Raw genomic sequence first — 13,595 nt, 5'->3', positions numbered from 1 at the left:
CCTATAGAGCCTTTCTGAGTGTCCTGGTCAGTCCCCCCAGTCCTCAACCCTATAGAGCCTTTCTGAGTGTCCTGGTCAGTCCCCCCAGTCCTCAACCCTATAGAGCCTTTCTGAGTGTCCTGGTCAGTCCCCCCAGTCCTCAACCCTATAGAGCCTCTCTGAGTGTCCTGGTCAGTCCCCCCAGTCCTCAACCCTATAGAGCCTCTCTGAGTGTCCTGGTCAGTCCCCCCAGTCCTCAACCCTATAGAGCCTCTCTGAGTGTCCTGGTCAGTCCCCCCAGTCCTCAACCCTATAGAGCCTCTCTGAGTGTCCTGGTCAGTCCCCCCAGTCCTCAACCCTATAGAGCCTCTCTGAGTGTCCTGGTCAGTCCCCCCAGTCCTCAACCCTATAGAGCCTCTGAGTGTCCTGGTCAGTCCCCAGTCCTCAACCCTATAGAGCCTCTCTGAGTGTCCTGGTCAGTCCCCAGTCCTCAACCCTATAGAGCCTCTCTGAGTGTCCTGGTCAGTCCCCCCAGTCCTCAACCCTATAGAGCCTTTCTGAGTGTCCTGGTCAGTCCCCCCAGTCCTCAACCCTATAGAGCCTTTCTGAGTGTCCTGGTCAGTCCCCCCAGTCCTCAACCCTATAGAGCCTCTCTGAGTGTCCTGGTCAGTCCCCCCAGTCCTCAACCCTATAGAGCCTCTCTGAGTGTCCTGGTCAGTCCCCCCAGTCCTCAACCCTATAGAGCCTCTCTGAGTGTCCTGGTCAGTCCCCCCAGTCCTCAACCCTATAGAGCCTCTCTGAGTGTCCTGGTCAGTCCCCCCAGTCCTCAACCCTATAGAGCCTCTCTGAGTGTCCTGGTCAGTCTCCCCAGTCCTCAACCCTATAGAGCCTCTAAGTGTCCTGGTCAGTCCCCAGTCCTCAACCCTATAGAGCCTCTCTGAGTGTCCTGGTCAGTCCCCAGTCCTCAACCCTATAGAGCCTCTCTGAGTGTCCTGGTCAGTCCCCCCAGTCCTCAACCCTATAGAGCCTTTCTGAGTGTCCTGGTCAGTCCCCCCAGTCCTCAACCCTATAGAGCCTTTCTGAGTGTCCTGGTCAGTCCCCCCAGTCCTCAACCCTATAGAGCCTCTCTGAGTGTCCTGGTCAGTCCCCAGTCCTCAACCCTATAGAGCCTCTCTGAGTGTCCTGGTCAGTCCCCAGTCCTCAACCCTATAGAGCCTCTCTGAGTGTCCTGGTCAGTCCCCCCCAGTCCTCAACCCTATAGAGCCTCTGAGTATATATGAGGGTTTCCGGTGTACCTAATAAACTGTCGGGTGTGTGTGTGTGTGTGTGTGTGACACAAGTATTTTTAAATATTGAATACACTACAAGTTTACATTTCAATTCTTAGCAACAAAAGTAATCAAATTATGTATCTCTCTCTCTCTGTCTCTCTCTCTCTCTCGGTCTCTCTCTGTCTCTCTCTGTCTCTCTCTCTCTGTGCCTCTCTCTGTGTCTCTCTCTCTCTGTGTCTCTGTCTCTCTCTCTCTGTCTCTCTCTCTCTGTGCCTCTCTCTGTGTGCCTCTCCAGGTCGTGTGGAGTTGAGAGAGGACACTATAGAGTGTATATTGTCAGTATCATGTCTCCTCCAGCTCCAGTCAGTCGTCCAGGCCTGCTGTAACTTCCTCATCAAACAGCTCCACCCGTCTAACTGTCTGGGGATACGCAGCTACGCAGACACACAGAGCTGTACACACCTCCACCACACGGCCCACAGCTACACCATGGTAGGTACACACTCCCACAGACACACAGAGCTGTACACACCTCCACCACACTGCCCACAGCTACACCATGGTAGGTACACACTCCCACAGACACACAGAGCTGTACACACCTCCACCACACTGCCCACAGCTACACCATGGTAGGTACACACTCCCACAGACACACAGAGCTGTACACACCTCCACCACACGGCCCACAGCTACACCATGGTAGGTACACACTCCCATTCTTATTTCCCCTTCCTCTTTCGTGTTTTCCGTTCACTTCACACACACACACACGGTCTCCCCATTATCATCACAACTACTGTTTCCATGGAGGGTTGCTATGGTGTCTGGAAAAGCTGCTCTATTTCTCTCCTCTCCCTGATTCTCTCCGCTTCCTCTCCCTGATTCTCTCCTCTCCTCTCCCTGATTCTCTCCTCTCCTCTCCCTGATTCTCTCCTCTCCTCTCCCTGATTCTCTCATCTCCTCTCCCTGATTCTCTCCTCTCCTCTCCCTGATCCTCTCCTCTCCTCTCCCTGATCCTCTCCTCTCCTCTCCCTGATTCTCTCCTCTCCTCTCCCTGATTCTCTCCTCTCCTCTCCCTGATTCTCTCCCTGATTCTCTCCTCTTCCTGATTCTCTCCTCTCCTCTCCCTGATTCTCTTCTCTCCTCTCTCTATATTCTCTCTCCTCTCTCTATATTCTCTCTCTCTTCCTCTCTTCCTCTCTTCCTCTCTTCCTCTCTTCCTCTCTTCCTCTCTTCCTCTCTTCCTCTCTTCCTCTCTTCCTCTCTTCCTCTCCTCCATCTCCTACCTCCCTCTCTCTCCCCTCTCTCTCCCCTCTCTCCTCCCTCTCTCCTCCCTCTCTCCTCCCTCTCTCCTCCCTCTCTCCTCCCTCTCTCTCCTCTCTCCCTCAGGAGAAGTTTGTGGAGGTGGTTAAAGGTCAGGAGTTTCTCCTCCTCCCGCTAGAAGAGATGGACAGATTGTTGTCCTCCGACGATATGAATGTTCCAGACGAGGAAACCGTGGTTACAGCATTGCTAAGCTGGGTCCGCCATGACGTTTCCACCCGGCAACCACACCTGCCCTCGCTCCTCGCTCACATACGACTGCCTTTACTGCAAGCACAGGTCTCTCTCTCTCTCTCTCTCTCTCTCATCTCCCCCATTCTCAAACCTCACATCATCACAACTAGGAATACACCAATCAATCATCCAACCAATCAGTCAGCCAATCAATCAAGAAATCACTCAATCAATAATCCAACCAATCAACAAATCAATCAATCATCCAACCAGTCAATCAACCATCTACCCAGACAACCTGACAAACAGCTAGTAAAACAGCTAGTCAATAATTGGTTAATTAACTGGTGAAAAGCCCTTTAAATCACTAAAGGTCAGATCACCCTCCCTGCCTCTCCAGTTGGTTCAGTCTATGGAGCATAAATCAGTTGGAGCATACCAAACACATTTACAGGGGAGGGGAGAGGGCCCATAAAAGCCAAGATGAAGTGGTGAGAGCTGGAGTAGAGGAAGAGAGGAGACAGTAGTTTAGCAGACAAGTGAAGAGGCTGCCCCCCCCCCCACCCGACTCCCTCTCTCATATATATACACCTTCCCCAGGGTTCATTCTGTAGTCAATACACAGGGGAGAGAGGGGGAGGGGAAGAGGGAGGTAAACGAGGAAGGTTGAATTGTTGCTTCAGACCTGTTCTCCGTGATTGATTCATATAGAACACTACACCCCACACACACACAGCAACACACACACCACACACACACACACACAGCAACACACACAGCAACACACACACTACACTACACACACACTACACCCCACACACTACACCCCACACACACACACACACACACACACTACACCACACACTACACTACACACACACACACACACACACACACACACAGCACCACACACACACACACACACAGCAACACACACACACACACACAGCAACACACACACACACACACACAGCACCACACACACACACAGCACCCACACACACACACGTCTATGTATTATCAGATTAGTGAGACAACACATACTAGCTGTTAATTTGCTTTTCTCTCTCTCGTGTGTGTGTGTGTGTGTGTAGTTTCTAGCAGACCTGGAGTGTAACCCTCTGCTCCGAGACAGTGTGGAGAGTCAGAGGCTTTTAATGGAAGGTAGGACACACAGGCCTTGTCCTAAATCTGTCTTCCCTACTGCTGAAGGTAGGACACACAGGCCTTGTCCTAAATCTGTCTTCCCTACTGCTGAAGGTAGGACACACAGGCCTTGTCCTAAATCTGTCTTCCCTACTGCTGAAGGTAGGACACACAGTCCTTGTCCTAAATCTGTCTTCCCTACTGCTGAAGGTAGGACACACAGGCCCTGTCCTAAATCTGTCTTCCCTACTGCTGAAGGTACTGACAGGCCTTGTCCTAAATCTGTCTTCCCTACTGCTGAAGGTACTGACAGGCCCTGTCCTAAATCTGTCTTCCCTACTGCTGAAGGTACTGACAGGCCTTGTCCTAAATCTGTCTTCCCTACTGCTGAAGGTAGGACACACAGGCCTTGTCCTAAATCTGTCTTCCCTACTGCTGAAGGTAGGACACACAGGCCTTGTCCTAAATCTGTCTTCCCTACTGCTGAAGGTACTGACAGGCCTTGTCCTAAATCTGTCTTCCCTACTGCTGAAGGTAGGTCATACTGACAGGCCCTGTCCTAAATCTGTCTTCCCTACTGCTGAAGGTAGGACACACAGTCCTTGTCCTAAATCTGTCTTCCCTACTGCTGAAGGTACTGACAGGCCTTGTCCTAAATCTGTCTTCCCTACTGCTGAAGGTAGGTCATACTGACAGGCCTTGTCCTAAATCTGTCTTCCCTACTGCTGAAAGTAGGTCATACTGACAGGCCCTGTCCTAAATCTGTCTTCCCTACTGCTGAAGGTAGGACACACAGGCCGTGTCCTAAATCTGTCTTCCCTACTGCTGAAGGTACTGCCAGGCCTTGTCCCAAATCTGTCTTCCCTACTGAGATGCAGTACATCTCAACACCTCCAGGGGGCAGTACATCTCAACACCTCCAGGGGGCAGTACATCTCAACACCTCTAGGGGGCAGTACATCTCAACACCTCCAGGGGGCAGTACATCTCAACACCCCCAGGGGGCAGTACATCTCAACACCCCCAGGGGGCAGTACATCTCAACACCTCCAGGGGGCAGTACATCTCAACACCTCCAGGGGGCAGTACATCTCAACACCTCCAGGGGGCAGTACATCTCAACACCTCCAGGGGGCAGTACATCTCAACACCTCCAGGGGGCAGTACATCTCAACACCTCCAGGGGGCAGTACATCTCAACACCTCCAGGGGGCAGTACATCTCAACACCTCCAGGGGGCAGTACATCTCAACACCTCCAGGGGGCAGTATATCTCAACACCTCCAGGGGGCAGTACATCTCAACACCTCCAGGGGGCAGTACATCTCAACACCTCCAGGGGGCAGTACATCTCAACACCTCCAGGGGGCAGTACATCTCAACACCTCCAGGGGGCAGTACATCTCAACACCCCAGGAGGCAGTACATCGCAACACCTCCAGGGGGCAGTACATTGCAACACCTCCAGGGGGCAGTGCACCTCAACACCTCCAGGGGGCAGTACATCTCTTTTTACCTATTCAGACAACACCTCCAGGGGGCAGTACATCTCAACACCTCCAGGGGGCAGTATATCTCAACACCTCCAGGGGGCAGTACATCTCAACACCTCCAGGGGGCAGTACATCTCAACACCTCCAGGGGGCAGTACATCTCAACACCTCCAGGGGGCAGTACATCTCAACACCTCCAGGGGGCAGTACATCTCAACACCCCAGGAGGCAGTACATCGCAACACCTCCAGGGGGCAGTACATTGCAACACCTCCAGGGGGCAGTGCACCTCAACACCTCCAGGGGGCAGTACATCTCTTTTTACCTATTCAGACAACACCTCCAGGGGGCAGTACATCTCAACACCTCCAGGGGGCAGTACATCTCAACACCTCCCGGGGGCAGTACATCTCAACACCTCCAGGGGGCAGTACATCTCAACACCTCCAGGGGGCAGTGCATCTCAACACCTCCAGGGGGCAGTGCATCTCAACACCTCCAGGGGGCAGTGCATCTCAACACCTCCAGGGGGCAGTGCATCTCAACACCTCCAGGGGGCAGTGCATCTCAACACCTCCAGGGGGCAGTGCATCTCAACACCTCCAGGGGGCAGTGCATCTCAACACCTCCAGGGGGCAGTGCATCTCAACACCTCCAGGGGGCAGTGCATCTCAACACCTCCAGGGGGCAGTGCATCTCAACACCTCCAGGGGGCAGTGCATCTCAACACCTCCAGGGGGCAGTGCATCTCAACACCTCCAGGGGGCAGTGCATCTCAACACCTCCAGGGGGCAGTGCATCTCAACACCTCCAGGGGGCAGTGCATCTCAACACCTCCAGGGGGCAGTGCATCTCAACACCTCCAGGGGGCAGTGCATCTCAACACCTCCAGGGGGCAGTGCATCTCAACACCTCCAGGGGGCAGTGCATCTCAACACCTCCAGGGGGCAGTGCATCTCAACACCTCCAGGGGGCAGTGCATCTCAACACCTCCAGGGGGCAGTGCATCTCAACACCTCCAGGGGGCAGTGCATCTCAACACCCCCAGGGGGCAGTACATCTCAACACCCCCAGGGGGCAGTACATCTCAACACCTCCGGGGGCAGTACATCTCAACACCTCCGGGGGGCAGTACATCTCAACACCTCCGGGGGCAGTACATCTCAACACCTCCAGGGGGCAGTACATCTCAACACCTCCAGGGGGCAGTACATCTCAACACCTCCAGGGGGCAGTACATCTCAACACCTCCAGGGGGCAGTACATCTCAACACCTCCAGGGTTATGCAACCTTTTAGTTTGTTGTGGTGTACGTTGATATTTATAAATTGACTGGCTGGTTGACTGACTGACTGACTGGCTGGTTGACTGACTGACTGGCTATCTGACTGATTGACTGGCTGGCTGTCTGGGTGACTGGCTGGCTGTCTGATTGGCTAGCTGACTGACTGATTGACTGACTTGATTGATTGACTGACTGGCTGGCTGGTTGACTGACTAGCTGACTGATTGACTGAGTAGTTGACTGGCTGGCTGATTGACTGACTAGCTCGCTGACTGATTGATTGGCTGGCTGGCTTATTGACTGACTGACTAGCTGGCTGACTGATTGAGTGACTGGTTGACTGGCTGGCTGACTGACTGATATGTTGGAATGACGTCAAACACCTAGAAATCATGTGTGTGGAAAGCCTTCCACAGGGATGCTGGTCCATGTTGACTCTACAAGGTGTTGAAAGCGTTCCACAGGGATGCTGGCCCATGTTGACTCTACAAGGTGTTGAAAGCCTTCCACAGGGATGCTGGTCCATGTTGACTCTACAAGGTGTTGAAAGCGTTCCACAGGGATGCTGGCCCATGTTGACTCCAACGCTTCCCACAAGTTGTGTCAAGTTGGCTGGATGTCCTTTGGGGTGGTGGACCATTCTTGATACACAGGGGAAACTGTTGAGCGTGAAAAACCCAGCAGCGTTGCAGTTCTTGACACACTCAAACCGGTGCTCCTGGCACCTCCTACCTCCTACCGGTGCTCCTGGCACCTCCTACCTCAAACCGGTGCTCCTGGCACCTCCTACCGGTGCTCCTGGCACCTCCTACCGGTGCTCCTGGCACCTCCTACCTCAAACCGGTGCTCCTGGCACCTCCTACCTCCTACCGGTGCTCCTGGCACCTCCTACCTCAAACCGGTGCTCCTGGCACCTCCTACCTCAAACCGGTGCTCCTGGCACCTCCTACCAAACCCCCGTTCAAAGGCACTTCAATCTGTTGATGTCATACAAATAAAGGTGTTCATGTATTGATGAATGTATTGATGAATGTATTGATGAATGTATTGATCCATGTAATTAATGTATTGATCCATGTAATTAATGTATTGATGAATGTAATTAATGTATTGATGAATGTAATTAATGTATTGATGAATGTATTGATGAATGTAATTAATGTATTGATGAATGTAATTAATGTATTGATGAATGTATTGATCCATGTAATTAATGTATTGATCCATGTAATTAATGTATTGATGAATGTAATTAATGTATTGATGAATGTAATTAATGTATTGATGAATGTATTGATGAATGTAATTAATGTATTGATGAATGTAATTAATGTATTGATGAATGTATTGATGAATGTAATTAATGTATAGATGCATGTAATTAATGTATTGATGAATGTATTGATGCATGTAATTAATGTATTGATGAATGTATTGATGAATGTAATTAATGTATTGATGAATGTATTGATGCATGTAATTAATGTATTGATGAATGTATTGATGCATGTAATTAATGTATTGATGAATGTATTGATGAATGTAATTAATGTATTGATGCATGTAATTAATGTATTGATGAATGTATTGATGCATGTAATTAATGTATTGATGAATGTATTGATGCATGTAATTAATGTATTGATGAATGTATTGATGCATGTAATTAATGTATTGATGAATGTATTGATGCATGTAATTAATGTATTGATGAATGTATTGATGAATGTAATTAATGTATTGATGCATGTAATTAATGTATTGATGAATGTATTGATGAATGTATTGATCCATGTAATTAATGTATTGATGCATGTAATTAATGTATTGATGAATGTATTGATGAATGTAATTAATGTATTGATGAATGTATTGATGAATGTATTGATCCATGTAATTAATGTATTGATGAATGTATTGATGAATGTAATTAATGTATTGATGAATGTATTGATGAATGTATTGATCCATGTAATTAATGTATTGATGAATGTAATGATGAATGTAATTAATGTATTGGTGCATGTAATTAATGTATTGATGAATGTATTGATGCATGTAATTAATGTATTGATGAATGTAATTAATGTATTGATGCATGTATTGATGAATGTATTGATCCATGTAATTAATGTATTGGTGCATGTAATTAATGTATTGATGAATGTATTGATGCATGTAATTAATGTATTGATGAATGTATTGATGAATGTATTGATGAATGTAATTAATGTATTGATGAATGTAATTAATGTATTGATGAATGTATTGATGAATGTATTGATGAATGTAATTAATGTATTGATGAATGTATTGATGAATGTATTGATGCATGTAATTAATGTATTGATGAATGTATTGATGAATGTATTGATGCATGTAATTAATGTATTGATGAATGTATTGATGAATGTATTGATGAATGTATTGATGAATGTAATTAATGTATTGATGAATGTAGTGATGAATGTATTGATGAATGTAATTAATGTATTGATGAATGTATTGATGAATGTAATGATGAATGTAATTAATGTATTGATGCATGTAATTAATGTATTGGTGCATGTAATTAATGTATTGATGAATGTATTGATGAATGTAATTAATGTATTGATGAATGTATTGATGAATGTAGTGATGAATGTATTGATGAATGTAATTAATGTATTGATGAATGTAATGATGAATGTAATTAATGTATTGATGCATGTAATTAATGTATTGATGAATGTATTGATGAATGTAATTAATGTATTGATGAATGTATTGATGAATGTAGTGATGAATGTATTGATGAATGTAATTAATGTATTGATGAATGTAGTGATGAATGTATTGATGAATGTATTGATGAATGTAATTAATGTATTGATGAATGTAATTAATGTATTGATGAATGTATTGATGAATGTATTGATCCATGTAATTAATGTATTGATGAATGTATTGATCCATGTAATTAATGTATTGATGAATGTATTGATGAATGTAATTAATGTATTGATGAATGTATTGATGAATGTAATTAATGTATTGATGAATGTAATTAATGTATTGATGAATGTAGTGATGAATGTATTGATGAATGTAATTAATGTATTGATGAATGTATTGATGAATGTAATGATGAATGTAATTAATGTATTGATGCATGTAATTAATGTATTGGTGCATGTAATTAATGTATTGATGAATGTATTGATGAATGTAATTAATGTATTGATGAATGTAATGATGAATGTAATTAATGTATTGATGCATGTAATTAATGTATTGATGAATGTATTGATGAATGTAATTAATGTATTGATGAATGTATTGATGAATGTAATTAATGTATTGATGCATGTAATTAATGTATTGATGAATGTATTGATGAATGTAATTAATGTATTGATGAATGTAATTAATGTATTGATGCATGTATTGATGCATGTAATTAATGTATTGATGCATGTATTGATGAATGTAATGAATGTATAGATTGACGTATAGAATAATGTATAGATGAGTGTATTGATCTGTGGAGTGATGAATGTATTGATTTGTATTGTTCAGGTATGAAGTACCATCTCCTGCCTCATCGGCGCCCCCTGCTGCAGAGCCCCAGAACCAGACCTCGTAAAGCTACTGTAGGAGCCATGTTCGCTGTTGGGGGTATGGACGCTACCAAAGGTTAGCCTCTGATGTTCACTGTAATGGGTACGGACGCTACCAAAGGTTAGCCTCTGATGTTCACTGTAATGGGTATGGACGCTACCAAAGGTTAGCCTCTGATGTTCACTGTAATGGGTATGGACGCTACCAAAGGTTAGCCTCTGATGTTCACTGTAATGGGTATGGACGCTACCAAAGGTTAGCCTCTGATGTTCGCTGTTGTTGGTATGGACGCTACCAAGGGTTAGCCTCTGATGTTCGCTGTAATGGGTATGGACGCTACCAAAGGTTAGCCTCTGATGTTCACTGTAATGGGTATGGACGCTACCAAAGGTTAGCCTCTGATGTTCACTGTAATGGGTATAGACGCTACCAAAGGTTAGCCTCTGATGTTCGCTGTTGTTGGTATGGACGCTACCAAGGGTTAGCCTCTGATGTTCGCTGTAATGGGTATGGACGCTACCAAAGGTTAGCCTCTGATGTTCACTGTAATGGGTACGGACGCTACCAAAGGTTAGCCTCTGATGTTCACTGTAATGGGTACGGATGCTACCAAAGTTAGCCTCTAATGTTCACTGTAATGGGTACGGACGCTACCAAAGGTTAGCCTCTGATGTTCGCTGTTGGGGGTATGGACGCTACCAAAGGTTAGCCTCTGATGTTCACTGTAATGGGTACGGACGCTACCAAAGGTTAGCCTCTGATGTTCACTGTAATGGGTACGGACGCTACCAAAGTTAGCCTCTAATGTTCGCTGTTGGGGGTACGGACGCTACCAAAGGTTAGCCTCTGATGTTCACTGTATAACCTGTGTGTGTGTGTGTGTGTGTGTGTGTGTGTGTGTGTGTGTGTGTGTGTGTGTGTGTGTGTGTGTGTGTGTGTGTATCAGGAGCCACCAGTATAGAGCAGTACTGCCTGCGTCGGGATGCGTGGAGCCAGGTAAACAAATCAACCTTATATTATATTATTATTATTAAACCTTATATTTATAGTAAATTATATATTTATATTTTATATTATATATATTCAACACATTTCCCCCCAACAAATGAAACCTTATATTATATATTATTATATATTTAAACTTTATATTTATATTATTATATATTTAAACCTTATATTATATTAAACACATTTCTCCCCCAACAAATGAAAGTCCAGTTGTTTTAACCAAAACTAGAAGGTGAGATTAAAGACCCAAAGCTTTCCAGGTGGCGGTGTTGAGCGGGCGCAGACTCCAGTTCGGGGTGTGTGTGTTGGATCGACGTCTCTACGTGGTCGGGGGTCGGGACGGACTGAAGACCCTCAACACCGTGGAGTGTTACGACCCGGACGGTGGCAGCTGGAGCGTCATGCCGCCCATGTCCACACACAGACACGGGCTGGGTGAGGACAGAGAATACGGGTTGTCTGGTACATACTGTAATATCTATAGGTGTTAATATATGCTGTAATATCTATAGGTGATACTGTAATATCTATAGGTGATACTGTAATATCTATAGGTGATACTGTAATATCTATAGGTGATACTGTAATATCTATAGGTGTTAATATATACTGTAATATCTATAGGTGTTAATATATACTGTAATATCTATAGGTGTTAATATATACTGTAATATCTATAGGTGTTAATATATACTGTAATATCTATAGGTGTTAATATATACTGTAATATCTATAGGTGTTAATATATACTGTAATATCTATATACTGTAATATCTATAGGTGTTAATATATACTGTAATATCTATAGGTGTTAATATATACTGTAATATCTATAGGTGTTAATACATACTGTAATATCTATAGGTGAAAATACATACTGTAATATCTATAGGTGTTAATACATACTGTAATATCTATAGGTGTTAATATATACTGTAATATCTATAGGTGTTAATACATACTGTAATATCTATAGGTGTTAATATATACTGTAATATCTATAGGTGTTAATATATACTGTAATATCTATATACTGTAATATCTATAGGTGTTAATATATGCTGTAATATCTATAGGTGTTAATATATACTGTAATATCTATAGGTGTTAATATATACTGTAATATCTATATACTGTAATATCTATAGGTGTTAATATATACTGTAATATCTATAGGTGTTAATATATACTGTAATATCTATAGGTGTTAATATATACTGTAATATCTATAGGTGATACTGTAATATCTATAGGTGATACTGTAATATCTATAGGTGTTAATATATACTGTAATATATATAGGTGTTAATACATACTGTAATATCTATAGGTGTTAATATATACTGTAATATCTATAGGTGTTAATATATACTGTAATATCTATAGGTGATACTGTAATATCTATAGGTGATACTGTAATATCTATAGGTGTTAATATATACTGTAATATATATAGGTGTTAATACATACTGTAATATCTATAGGTGTTAATATATACTGTAATATCTATAGGTGTTAATATATACTGTAATATCTATAGGTGTTAATACATACTGTAATATCTATAGGTGTTAATACATACTGTAATATCTATAGGTGTTAATATATACTGTAATATCTATAGGTGTTAATACATACTGTAATATCTATAGGTGTTAATATATACTGTAATATCTATAGGTGTTAATATATACTGTAATATCTATAGGTGTTAATACATACTGTAATATCTATAGGTGTTAATATATACTGTAATATCTATATACTGTAATATCTATAGGTGTTAATATATGCTGTAATATCTATAGTGTTAATATATATACTGTAATATCTATAGGTGTTAATATATACTGTAATATCTATATACTGTAATATCTATAGGTGTTAATATATACTGTAATATCTATAGTGTTAATATATATACTGTAATATCTATAGGTGTTAATATATACTGTAATATCTATATACTGTAATATCTATATACTGTAATATCTATAGGTGTTAATATATGCTGTAATATCTATAGTGTTAATATATATACTGTAATATCTATAGGTGTTAATATATACTGTAATATCTATAGGTGTTAATATATACTGTAATATCTATATACTGTAATATCTATAGTGTTAATATATACTGTAATATCTATAGGTGTTAATATATACTGTAATATCTATATACTGTAATATCTATAGGTGTTAATATATACTGTAATATCTATAGTGTTAATATATATACTGTAATATCTATAGGTGTTAATATATACTGTAATATCTATATACTGTAATATCTATAGGTGTTAATACA

General features: G+C 42.8%; 1 protein-coding gene across 9 annotated transcripts in view; it reads left to right on the top strand.

Moving 5' to 3' along the window:
• LOC149974621 (kelch-like protein 5) overlaps positions 1-13,595 on the top strand; it is a 63,252-nt gene that overhangs the window by 34,190 nt on the left and 15,467 nt on the right. For 5 of the 9 annotated variants that reach the window (XM_090209761.1, XM_090209763.1, XM_090209757.1 and 2 more), the window contains exons 4-9: positions 1,546-1,742; positions 2,643-2,855; positions 3,845-3,914; positions 10,236-10,352; positions 11,224-11,273; positions 11,546-11,747. In XM_090209761.1, coding sequence (XP_090065887.1) covers positions 1,546-1,742; positions 2,643-2,855; positions 3,845-3,914; positions 10,236-10,352; positions 11,224-11,273; positions 11,546-11,747 — 849 coding nt within the window. The remainder of the gene's footprint in view (positions 1-1,545; positions 1,743-2,642; positions 2,856-3,844; positions 3,915-10,235; positions 10,353-11,223; positions 11,274-11,545; positions 11,748-13,595) is intronic. The other 4 variants (XM_090209762.1, XM_090209756.1, XM_090209764.1 and 1 more) reach the window with 1 other exon arrangement.

The sequence above is a fragment of the Oncorhynchus mykiss genome, chromosome 19 (assembly GCF_057628025.1).
Source record: "Oncorhynchus mykiss isolate SJ-2025 chromosome 19, ASM5762802v1, whole genome shotgun sequence".
Lineage (NCBI taxonomy): Eukaryota > Metazoa > Chordata > Actinopteri > Salmoniformes > Salmonidae > Oncorhynchus > Oncorhynchus mykiss.
Note: the sequence above shows the minus strand (reverse complement) of the source record. Positions and strands in the feature narration are given on the sequence as shown.